Below are 13,252 nucleotides of genomic sequence, written 5' to 3'. Positions count from 1 at the left end.
TTTTGCTTTGGTGACTCATTGGCAACTCTGGTAATTGCCATTCCCCTCAGATGCTGTACCTACTGCTCTCTTTTCTGGTCACCTTATCATGACTTAGCTTCTCTTCGTCTTTCTACCATGACTAGTGTCAGCTTCTGCTGCTGCTACTAATTACCAGTCTTTATGTCTCACATTCAGGTGCCTTAAGAAACAGGATCTAATTGAATTGATTAGTTGTTATCCGATATAGAGTCAGTTCTGTTGGGGTCTGCCAGGCTTCCTCATGTCTAGTTCTAAGAAAGGCTGCCTTTGGCACAGGTGCCAATTCCTCATCCTCTCACATGTAGCTAAGGTAATAGGGTCACATGACACAAAGGTTGGGCGAAGAACTGCTTCTAGTTGCCTTCCTCCAAAGGTGGCTGTGGGTATTTTTTTGGCCTATTCATTACATAAGATGTGCTATACTTTCTTAATATCTCAGTTAATCATAAATGGAGAGCTTTTTTGTTTCATCCTTAGCTTGTTGTTGGTGATGATGATAACAGCCTTAGCTATCACTTACTGAGTATTTTCCATGTACAGGAACTGTATTAAGCATTTTACATGTAGTAGCTCATGAGCTATATGATAACATTTTACTGGTGAAGAAACTGAGTCACATTGAAATATGAAGTGCCTTGTTCAAAGTTTACAGCTTTTCGTTACTAGACCTGTGATTTGAATACAGGCAGCTTTTCAACCAATAAAGACCTTCAATCTATAGCATAGCATTTCAGAGCTGCAACTGAACAGGGTGATCATCTCTCAAATTCCGCCCCCCCCCCTTTTTTTTCACAGATGAGAAAATTGAGAGTTTAGATGACTTGCCTAAGGTCACAGAGGCTAGTCATTGCCAGGAACCCAGAGTTCCTAACTCCTAGAATAGTACTCTTTCTACTGCAAAACAAGTACCTAAGACACACGAGGTTTTGAGTGTTAATCTTGAAACTGAAATCTATTAAGTGTTGGCAGATATAGTAAGTGAATACATAATATGTGATTGAACACAATCATCCATGTAGGCTTTTATGTTATTAGACTACTATTTAGCTCAAGGATGATGTATATACAGAGAAGAGAATAAGCAGGAGACTGAGGTTGATTAGCCACAAACACAAGAATTGTTTACTAAATTAATCGCCTCACGTCTAGCTGCAGGTGAAAGTACTTTCTGCCAGGTTGGAATCTTCCTGTGAGGTTATATGTGGCAGCGACTGAGAAATGTCCAGTTTAGTGCACGGTGGAGGAAATCAGTTGAAATGCAATGAAGGCGCACTCCCTGGAGGGTTTGGTAAAGAAACTTGGATTAAAGATATAAAAAAGCTAATTATGGTAGGTGTAAAATTTTTATTTTCTTCTTTGAAAAACATTTGTTTTTATAATGCATCTTGGTTTTTAATGAAATAAGACTGTGAAGTTAGGTGGCTTACTAAAGGTTGGCAGAGTAGCCTTAGCTTAACTAAATGACGTAAAAATATAACTATATAGTCAGATCCAGGTATTTAAACTCTGAAGAATGTCTTTACTTGCTTCTTATCCTAAATATAGGATATTTAAACTCTGAAGAATGTCTTTACTTGCTTCTTGAAAGTTAATAAAATAAAGAAGCCTAGCATATTCCTCTAAGTCAATAGAATAAGACTATCTCAGAATGTTTTTCTTGTTAGAAATGCAAATTGTCAGGCACCATCCCAGACATCAGGGTGCATTCAGAGTGGGGCTCAGCAGTCTGGATTTTAACAAGCTCTCCAGGTAATTCCAATGTGTGCTAAGTTTGAGAACCACTGCCATAGAAGCAACCAACTTAACAGTTGAAACAGTTTCATTTTGATGGTGTTGAAGAAGAAACAATATTTTCCTGCCCAAGTTTTGGAATCATTAATAACCAGTCAGCTCAACCACTGTCTTTCTTGATAAAGTTGTGATTGTGGTAAACTTTATTTTTAGTATATCTGATGGAAAAAGGCATTGGAAAGCCCTGGCTTCATGTTTTGTCTCAGACATATACTAATTGACCTTCAAGTTTCTTGACCTTTTCAAGGCCATAGCTTCTTTCTCTGAAAAATGGAATAATACTGTGTACCAGGGCGGATCATAGCAAGGATTGGAAATAATATAAGTGCTGGATACTCATTAGGCATTAAAAGATCATTCATTATTACTTAAAATCTTCAGTTTTGTTTTCTCCCAGTTCAGAGACTATAGCTTCCTCAACACTATTTACATTTGTTAAAACTAATTTGAAACGTTAATTATGTGATAATTCAGAATTATCAGTTCTTTATTTTCCTGAATCACTCTCAGCATATCTTATACATACTCTACTGCTTTGTCACTTAATACTACAGGAGGAGAAATTCCAGACTAACTAGAAATGAGCTCATTTCAATTGAGACAATGATTTTGTCAAACTGCCAGTTAACTTTCAGCCTGGGTTAAACTTTTCTAGAATCTAGAAGGAAACAAGTGTATTTTGGTTATTGCAGTCAAAAGTAGAAAATTGGAAGAATGATTTCATTCTGGGTCTTCTTGGAACTAAGTTATACCTTATGTAGGATTTTTTTTTAAAAAAGAATATGAATTTTAGGACCCTTGATAATTGGATGTGCATATTTGTAAGAGTTGGGACTTACTGGTACTTCTATGCTCGTACTCATTGTACTTCTGTGGCATTGAGAGAGTGACATCGATGGCATGAATGTTGGCTAAACTGGATCCATCTTTCTGACCCTACATTTTGCTTCCTGCATTTTATCTTTTTGAATTAATTTTTTTCTAAAACTATGAAAAACATTTTTGTGGTTCTAAAGTGAAAATTGTAAAACAAGGTACATTCAGAGAAGTCTAGCTTCTAAGCCTTTGCTCTCTTCTCACTGTTCTCCTCCTCTCCCTATAGGTAATCATTTTTATTCGTTTTTGGTTTATTTTTCCTTTTTTAAAATATAAGTAAACATATACACATTCATTTTTGTCTTCCTTTGTGGATAAAAGGTAACATCTCATTTACACTGTTCTGCACCTTATTTTTTCGCTCACTCCGTGGCAGCGTATCAATCTCCTTACACCGTTTTACAACTGCATAATACTCAGCTGTGTAGTACTTTATCATGGAGGTGTACCATCGTTTATTCAGCCATCTTTAATTGATAGACATTTAGTTTGCTTCTAATCTTTTGCTGTTACAAATAGTATTTTGCCAGTGTATCTTTGGAATAAGTTCCTAGAAGTGAGATTGTGGGCAGAGTATAAATGCAGATGTCATTTTGCCCCCTAGTGCCAACTTTCCCTCCCTAAGGTTGTAACAGTTTCTGTTCCCATTAATAATGTATGAGAATCCTTGTTTCCTTACAGCTTTGTCAGTAGGGTATGTGAGACTTTGGGATTTTTGCTAATCTGATAAGGTAAGAAATGATTACCTCAGTGTAGTTTTGTTTTTTTTGTTTGTTTGTGAGGAAGATCAGCCCTGAGCTAACATCTGATGCCAATCCTCCTCTTTTTGCTGAGGAAGACTGGCCCTGGGCTAACATCCGTGCCCATCTTTCTCTACTTTGTATATGGGACGCTGCCACAGCCTGGCTTCACAAGCCGTGTGAAGGTCTGCACCTGGGATCCGAACCCGCAAACCCTGGGCTGCCTGAAGCGGAGCTCGCGAACTTAACTGCTATGCCACTGGCTCAGCACCTGCGTGGGTGTAGTTTTAATTAGTATTTCTGAGTGAGATTAAACATCTTTTCACTTACACGTTTTGAACTTTCTTCATGTTTATGCTCTTTTTTTTCCAGGAGGTATTTCTTTGTTATTACTGCTGCTACTGTCTTGAAGAATTACTCTTTGGATATTTTTCCCCCAGGGGTGGTAATAATCTGTCAAGAAACAGAGTATTGCCAGGCATGTATGATTTAATAAAAAAAGACCTATTTACCTATTTCTTGTATTCAAAGAAGTCACAGTCTAATTTGAGAATAAAGACTTGCATGAAGATCATCATGGTTCAGTGAAATAAATGCTAATGGAGATAAATACCAAACTCTGTGGAAGTACTGAGCCTGGATGGAGTGACTTGGGTAGCAGGAAGGTATCAGGAAGATGACTGGTTAGCATGTGAGGTCGTCTTTGGTTGAATCTTGAAGGAAGAGGAGGAGATTGCTAGGCTGACTCTGCCTGGAAGAGTATTCCTACTAGAGGAAGCAATGCCAAGAATATGATGTCCGAGGACTCCCAGGTCCCCTGATTTTGTGGGTGGTGATGGGGTGGGCATTGAGACTGCGGCTGGACCTTCTGGATTTGCTAAGTCTCCACTTGTTGACCCTAAACCCACTTCTAAATTAAGTTAACCACAGCAGTGCACCAACTTGAAAAATTTGATTAGATATTTATGTTTCTGTTTTTTAAATTTTCCCCCTGAGGCACACATCCCCTCTTGATAATCTTCCTGCTCCTCATATTTTTGAGTAAACTTGGGAGGGGAACCCTGGGAAATAGAGTGATTTCATTCCACCTTCCCCTTTTGTTGTTGAGCAAGTCTACAGCCTTTATTTTTTGTCTGTGCCATTCTTTTAATTTATCCTTACCACTTGCTTTTTGCCAAGTTTGAGGCTGCTTATGCAGGAGCTTGTTTCATTTGGTTAAGGGGGAAGGATCTGGCAATGTGAGGGTGGTTATGAGAGAGTTGATCAGGCTGTTTCAAAGGTAGGCAGGGGATAGGCTAGATGGTGAGAAGCCTTGTAGTTCATTTTGAGGAATTTGGATTTTATAGTTAGTGGAGGGCCTTTAAACAATCTGAAATGGATGAGGGACGGGGAGGGGGGTTTGACAAGATTAACTTTTCATTTTTGAAAGGTAACTTTGATGACTATGTTGAGGAAGGTGGATTGGAGAAGATACAGTATAGACCGGAGAGCAGTGGTCCCCAGACAAGCAGCAACAGCGTCCCCTGAGAACTTGTTAGAGAGATTCTCAGCGCCCCGCCCTCCCGGACCTGCTGAATCAGAAACTCTGGGGTGGGGTGCAGCAGTCTGTGTTTTATTTGATTCTGATGCACACCAAAGTTTGAAACTAGGGATAAGAAAGCCAATGAGGCTACATTACAGTTTGCAAATGCTTTTCACATTAATTATGTCGTTGATTTTGTTGAGCTGTTCATTGTTTGTGTTTTACATTCACAATCAAGAGAAATAGAATAAATACCTAGGATTTTGTGGTTTAGTTATTTATATGAAAGCCTAATATTAAGAGATTTGAAGAGCTAGGATAGTGTGGTGATATACTTGGAAAAGGGGAGACAGTCCAGGATCACGTGGAAAAATAAACTACAGTCAAGTGGAAATACTGTAGTAGAATAAAACAAGGAAGAGATACTTAATCTTGGATGCTCTAGATGTTGCCTGTACATGACATTGATTTGTAGTGTGGTATTTAAATCTGTAGTAGGGAAAACTGATTGAAGATATAAAAAAGGGGAACATGAACTCTTTGTGGAGCCCAAAGGAAAGGATGGTGAGTTTACTCAAGATTTGCTAAGATGCTCTTGTGCATTCAGTTCCACACAGCTGTTAAGAGCTAGTCTACTTTCATTCTTTATATAATAACTAGCAGCTGATTTGCATCTAACCCAGTTTTCACTTGTTTTTCCTTGAGGGTGCAAAGGTTGTGGGTTTAAATTCCAACTTCATTGGAATGGGACTGAGTAAATCTGATAATCTTATTTTCCTCTCTTAGCTTTGCTGGGTGATCAAAAGTACAGATAAAAGAAATGCTTTGTAAATATCAAAATTGTATCTTAAAGGATAAGTAATCTTTTTTTCTCCTTTGAATTTTATTCCAGGACCCATCAGTTACACAAGTGACCAGAAATGTTCCACCGGGACTTGACGAATACAATCCATTCTCAGATTCTAGAACAGTAAGACTATTCTTAAATGGACTACTTTTAAATGTTAAAATTGACATTAAATAGGAATTCTATTTTAATTATGGTTTCTTTTTTAATTGATAGGTTAAACTTATGTAAAACAAGCTGGTAGTGTTTTGTTTAGAATTTAGCAAGTTAATTTTTTTTTTTAAACAAGAAGGAATATTAGTAGTAATTGAAAATTACCATGATGGTCCTAGTGAATACTGCAAATTTTCTTTTATGTTCTACAAATTAAATTGCTAATAATCCCTCTAATATGTAAATCTTACTACAGTACTTGAAATAGGAGAGGGAAGTGTTTTTTGGTGTGCATATTGTCTTCATGGTAATGTGGAGTGAGGTTTTCTTACAATGAGGGACCTATGTATGGAACTCTGCCGTGAATATTTGTATTATTGTCATTTGAATTAGGTTATTCTGAATAGCACCAGCCTTCCGCTCTGGTAGACTAGAACCTCTGGAACTTTACCTGGCCTAGGAACATATTCTTCCCTTCAGAATTTAACCTAGATTTATAAAATGTAGAGCTATGAAAAAAATCCCTGTAAAATAGGGGTTCTTTACCCTAGATGCATATTAGAAGCACCGGGGGAGCCTTATGACACTATCCATTAGGGCTCTAATCTCTCAGAGTTAGGGGGGCAGTGTTTTTTTTTTTTTTTTTTTTTTTTAGCCCTTTTGGTGATTTTATTGTGAACCAGTTTTGAGTAACTATTGAGGTAGGTTCTGTCGAGAATTCTCCCCTAAAATTTCTCTGGCAAATAATTTTACCTCCTGTATTTGAGTCTCTAGCTTAAATATCACATTCATGAGGTCCCTAATTTTAAATATTGTTGGCTCTTGAAATGTTGGTCATTCTTTTAAAGATACTGAAGTTCTTCAGCTATATGCTTAGATTTACATGTCAGTATAATGATCTTTACTTGATCACCTCTTCCAGATGTATGTTTTTCATAGTGTAGAAAATAATTCAAAAAGATTATCTAGGTTTTCACTTGGAAATTTCTTGAAGATGTATTATATTAACTTTTTAGTTTTAGGAAGAGCTTTGTACAAAGTAAAAGCATTAATATGAGAGTGAACTTTTAAATTTCACTTTGTTATTTCAAAGCCCTCATTTAAAGCTTTTGCATATGTGTAGCAACTGCAACCCAGGCTGGGATTACTAAGGTGTTCATTGAGTAAGTAAAGTTCAGATTGAACCATGTGCAGTGGGCAATACGTTGACCGGTTTTGACATGTAAAATGGCAGTTTCATATGGTTCAACATTATAGTAAATTAGCGCTATGAACATATGACGCTGTAATTTAGTAGTAGTTGAAAGGGAGGAAAAGAAGAGCTGGTATATTTTATTCCACTATATGTAGTCGTTCTAACATGACTTCTTGGGGATGGAGATGGGAACAAGACTTTTTAAAGTTTGCTGATAAAAAATAAAAAGAGATTTTCATGTAATTTTTTGAAAGATATTACCAGCAAGAAACATGTTTAACCTTTTTACAGGAGCAACTTTAGATTATTCTTAATGGGAGTAGTAGTAATCTTTTTCAAGTTGTCCACTTTGTGCCATGTACTTTACCTATATTATCTTATTGAATTCTTAAAACAACGTTCAAAATGATATTTTTTATTTCTATTTTACTGATAAAGAGTCTGAGACACAGGGCATCCAGCTAGTAAGGGGCAGAACTAATTTACTGACTCATCTGTTTTCTGTAAAGCTTTTGGCTTTTCCATTTTGCTGGGGTTGTCTTTAGAGCTAGATGCCTGAGAAATAGAAGATATAGTCCTGGTCTATGAAAAATTTCTCACCGAATTGGGATTTTAAAAAATTACGCAAAGAAGATATATCCAGGAAAAATAAAATGGAAAAATATAAATTGTGGTCCTAAATGTTGAGACTTTACAGTCAAAGAAAGATTTTCCAAAAGAGACTAGTCTTAAGTATGTAGCTGGGCAATAATGACAAGCCAATTTACAGTGAAACACTTCTCTCAGATTTGATGAGCAGTGATGCAGTGCCAGAATCAGGAAGATTATTGTGAGAATCCTTATGCATTTTCTTTTTGTGAGGAAGATCAGCCCTGAGCTAACTTCCATGCTAATCCTACTCTTTTTGCTCAGGAAGACCAGCTCTGAGCTAACATCTATTGCCAATCCTCCTCTTTTTTTTTCCCCAAAGCCCCAGTAGATAGTTGTATGTCGTAGTTGCACATCCTTCTAGTTGCTGTATGTGGGACGCAGTCTTAGCATGGCCGGAGAAGCGATGCGTCGGTGCGCGCCCGGGATCCGAACCCGGGCCACCAGCAGCGGAGCGCACGCACTTAACCACTAAGCCACAAGCCGGCCCCCTTATGCATTTTCCACTGAACTTTTTACATGATGGAAAACACAGTTGAAATAATAAATTAAGAGTTCCTTTGTTTCCTGTAAGTATGGTTTCAGAAATTTGTGCTTTTTTTTTTGGCTGTGACTATTTTTCCAACACAGATTAGATGTACTTGGATAATCGACTTAAGTGATATGTTAGAACTCAGTCCAAATACTATTTTGGTTGATTGGTGGTATTCATATTTGTCTTAGAAAAATATTCGTGAAAATGAAGCTTCTGGATTGTTGCATAAGGGTGTGGTGCACTACTTGAGGTCAAGTAGGAAGATCCTTGAGCAGAATGAGTATATAACCTTGCTAAGATTTAGCAAGTTCCTGTCTTGTTTCTTTTTTTAAAATTAGGTTTTCTTTAATAGTTCGTTTTCTGTTTGAATGGAAACTTTAAGGTATTTAAGGAAGGCAACAATTAAATATTTGAATAATTTACATATTAATTCACTCTATATTATAAATTCAGAGAAAGGAGTTATCACAAGACACCTTGCAATATGGACTAAGTCTGTTGGCAGTAAAATGGAAGGCCGTTGAGCGCCTGAAATGTGGCTAGTCTGAACTGAGGTGTGCTGTAAAAATGGAGTTTTTGAGTTAGGAAATAATTTTTTTTGTTTGAAGTCAAAACGCATTTGCCCACTGAAGTTATTTTTGGCATGGTGAGTAGGTTCCCTGGCCTACTCTCTAAAATTTAATGGATAAATTGCTAGAAGAATTGTCTCTTCCTTGAGAATTGGTATGTATTTATGGGGAATGTTTTCCTTTTAAATTAGGTAACAGTTTAAAATGCCTATTGCAGCTCGATTCTCACTGGTTTCAGCCACTGGTGATGGCATTCAGGCTTTGGACAGGATTTCTTCTGGTGGGTATTGAGGTATAGTGATGGGGACACCTATGTGTGTGTGGGAAGAATGGCACTGCTGATATAAATCCTTAGTGACATTTCTCAGGGCCTACTTTACTGTCATCTTTTTTTTCTTCAGGGATAGACTGCCAGGTTCCTCTTCTGTTCTGCTAGTTTTTGCCATATATGATTTTTGTCACATATAGCAGCACGATCTGTACTTCTGACAGAAAGAAGAACCAAGAGAAGAAAATTCCAAGTACTGGCATGCTCAAGTGGTCATTTCCAACCATAGGGACATAGAAAATTAAGATGATTCAGAACATGAAGTAGACTGAAATCATAAGCCCTGGATTCTAATCTAGGCCCTGCCACTAATTAGTTGGTAACTTCAGGCAAACCACCTAACCTCTCTGGGTGTCTTTTTTTTTTTTTTTTTTTAATGTGTAACAATGGAGGCAGAGAGGAAGATATTGAGTTAAATAATTTCTAATATCAATTTCTGTTTTGAAAATGGATAAAATTTTTATCTCCAGGGACTAACTGGGTATCGTTGTACTTAGTAGTTGACCTTTCTTTAATACAGCAAACGCATTTTCTGTACCGTCAGACCTGTCTTTATTTTCTCTTGCCATGCATGTCTTTTTTGTCTTTTCCTTTCTCCTTTGCTTCTTACTGTCTTGTCTTTCTTGGAGCTCATTGTCTGTCCTTTCCAGCACCAGTCTTCTTTGTTTCTGGTCTTACTTAATGATGACTGTTGCCTTCTAATTTTTTTTTTTAATAATTTTATTTATTTATTTTCCCCCCAAAGCCCCAGTAGATAGTTGTATGTCATAGTTGCACATCCTTCTAGTTGCTGTATGTGGGACTGCGGCCTCAGCATGGCTGGAGAAGCGGTGCGTTGGTGCGCGCCCGGGATCCGAACCTGGGCCGCCAGCAGCAGAGTGCGTGCACTTAACCGCTAAGCCACGGGGCTGGCCCTGACTATTGCCTTCTATCCTCCTAGTGTCTCTGGCTAGGAATACCTGAGTCCTCTTGGGCTCAAACAGCTTCTTTTCCTACATCTTTCCAGTTGCCGTATCCTGTCTGTCACTTTTACCTCTAGGAGGTATTACCTGTGTGTCTGTCCTTTTCATTCCTACTACACTGTCCTAATTCAGGTACTGGTGACATAGTACAATGGCCTATCTACTTATCTCTCTCCAGTTTCTCTTCTTTAAACCATTTTATTTTCACTGTGACTAGAATTATTTCTTAAAGCCAAGGTCAGGTTAGGTCTAGTCTCCTTAGAAATGTGTACATTGATTATGCATTGCCTACTTAGTAGTGTGGCATGTGGGGCCCTCCATAATTTGACCTCAGACTGTCCTTTTTTTTAATTTTAATTTTTTTATAAAAAGACTTTATTTTTTAGAGCAATTTTAGTTTTACAGAAAAACTGTGCAGAAAGTTTAGAGTCCCCATATACTCCCCCCCCCCAGACTATCTTTTTAGTCTTATCCTCTAATGTGCCATTTGCTGTAGCTGAAGTCAGCTATTCACTAACCCCAACTCTATTGAGACCACCCCCCCAGGGCTTTTATCAGTCATTGAATGGAGTTGAGAGAGACTGGGTGTGGTCCTAATGCCTGGCTTCCCTGGTTTATTCCCACCTTTAGTGGGTTAAGATGAACCTCTCATACTAGATATATTCGTTTTCTATTGCTGTGTACCAAATTACTACAAACTTAGCAGCTTGAAAAAACACACGTTTATTATTTCACAGTTTCTGTGAGTCAGGAGTCCAGGCATAGCTTAACTGGGTCATTTGCTCAGGGTTTCACAAGGCTGTGGTCAAGGTGTTGTCTGGGCTGCATTCTCATCTAGAGGCTTGATTGGGGAAGAATCGGCTTCCAAGATCATTCAGGTTTTTGGCAGAATTAATATCCTTGTGATTGTATGACTGAGGGCCCTGGGTTTTTGCTGAGTATCAGTTGGAGACCACCCTCAGGTCATAGATGCCATCCACAGTTGCTAGAGGCTGCATAGTTCCTTGGCATGTGTGCTTCTCCACCATGGCCACTTACTTCATCAAGTCTGCAGAGAGTCTCTCACTCTAGTTTGCTGTTTCATCTAGTTGCTATCTCGAGTCTCCATATGCCTTCACACTGTTTAAAAGGGTCAAAGTGGAGCCCCCAGAACACCTATCCCTTCCTCTCCTCAACACTTGTCTGGCCTAAGTTTATCAGGACTAATCTCTTTATGCCCTTGATTCCTGTTTGTGTCAATCTCTGCGAGAAACCTCAGACTCCCAGGATACGTCTCATCTCCTGGATTTTAGTCCTCATGATGCTCTGCACATTGCTTATTCTGTACCCTTCTATTTCCTTAATTCCTGAAACTTTCCATTGTGCTTTCTGGAAGTCACAGTTCCTCTTCATCAAAATCCCCAATACCCTTATTTTTATTTCGAAATGTTTTTTCTTCTGCTCTGTGGAAACTGGCCTTTCTATGAGGATGCTGATTCCCCTGCAACATTCTCAAAAACCAGCTGCTGTTTCTCGTACAGTTCTCAGACAACTGGGCTTCCAGAAGCTCTTCCTCTTTCCTGTCTAAAAAATCCCCACCTTTGAATCTCATGTCATCAGATGATATTTGGGTACCACCACTCATTGTGGCTGTCATCTACTGAGTCCTGAATTTCTATCCTTTCTTTTTCTTTTTTTTTATTTCACAGTTTTAGTTTCTGGTTCACCATTATTCTTTCTAACGCTATTCCTAGTTAGAATTCTTTCTTTTTTTTTGTGAGGAAGATCAGCCCTGAACTAACATCCATGCCAATCCTCCTCTTTTTTTTTTTTTGCTGAAGAAGACTGGCCCTGGGCTAACATCCGTGCCCATCTTCCTCCACTCCACATGGGACGCCGCCACAGCATGGCCCGACAAGTGGTGCATCCATGTGCGCCGGGGATCCCCACCCGGGCCACCGGCAGTGGAGCTCGCACACTTAACCACTACGCCATGGGGCTGGCCCCAATATGCACTTTTCAAATGGCAGCACTTTTTTTTTTTTTGTGAGGAAGATCAGCCCTGAGCTAACATCTGATGCCAATCCTCCTCTTTTTGCTGAGGAAGACTGGCCCTGAGCTAACATCTCTGCCCATCTTCCTCTAGTTTATATGGGACGCTGCCACAGCGTGGCACGACAAGCAATGCATCTCTGGGCGCCCGGGATCCGCACCGGCGAACACCGGGCTGCCGCAGCGGAGCACACGCACTTAACTGCTTGCGCCACTGGCCCGGCCCCGCTAGTTAGAATTCTTAGTGGTGGTCTGTCCAACATTTGTCCTCTCAGTGTCTTGAGCTCATCTCTTCTATTCATTTTTGCCTTCCATGTTATCTCCAGTCACTCGCTCCCATGGCTGTATTGTAGAGGCGTTATAATCACTTATTGAACTCCTCTGTAATCTTAATTTCATGTATCTTTTTAGTCCTCCTCTAGTTGCTCAATTTCAACACATCTTTCAACTCCTCCAGGACCCCTGGTTTGTTGATCCTACTATATGACTGTCCTTTATCCACCTCTTGTTCTCTCCTCTCAGCTTCAGTTCCACATTCAGTCGTTATGATCACTCCTTTGCATGTACCTCAACTCTTTTGACTTCCCCTCACCCCCTTTCTTTGACTTAATCCTTTGGCTAAAATCCAAGTGCTGGTTAAATACAATACAACTCTACTCTCTGCCCTTACCCTAGCAGCTAAATATGCCTGGAGAAACCGTGCTGCAGGGTCTCACTTTCAATTGTAGTGATCAACTCTAAATTGTACTGAATATTCTAGTCATTTAATTGTCCACTCTCTTCTTCTCTCCTTGTCTTTTTTTTTTAATTAATTTATTTTTTTTCCCCAAAGCCCCAGTAGATAGTTGTATGTCATAGCTGCACATCCTTCTCGTTGCTGTATGTGGGACGCGGCCTCAGCATGGCCGGAGAAGCGGTGCGTCGGTGCGTGCCTGGGATCCGAACCCGGGCCGCCAGCAGCGGAGCGCATGCACTCAACCGCTAAGCCATGGGGCCGGCCCTCTCCTTGTCTTTCAAGTCTCTTCCCCTCTCTT

The 13,252-nt window shown here is 39.2% G+C and overlaps 1 protein-coding gene across 2 annotated transcripts in view; it reads left to right on the top strand.

The window, feature by feature from the left end:
* The window catches only part of SCAMP1 (secretory carrier membrane protein 1), a 99,796-nt gene that overhangs the window by 24,292 nt on the left and 62,252 nt on the right, over positions 1-13,252 (top strand). For both annotated transcript variants that reach the window (XM_087430136.1, XM_004420429.3), the window contains exon 2: positions 5,843-5,920. In XM_087430136.1, the coding sequence (XP_087286262.1) occupies positions 5,843-5,920 (78 nt within the window). The remainder of the gene's footprint in view (positions 1-5,842; positions 5,921-13,252) is intronic.

The sequence above is a fragment of the Ceratotherium simum genome, chromosome 4 (genome assembly GCF_057802395.1).
Source record: "Ceratotherium simum simum isolate JZ-2026a chromosome 4, ASM5780239v1, whole genome shotgun sequence".
Taxonomy (NCBI): Eukaryota; Metazoa; Chordata; class Mammalia; order Perissodactyla; family Rhinocerotidae; genus Ceratotherium; species Ceratotherium simum.
The sequence above is the reverse complement of the archived record's forward strand: the minus strand, read 5'-3'. Positions and strand labels throughout refer to the sequence as shown.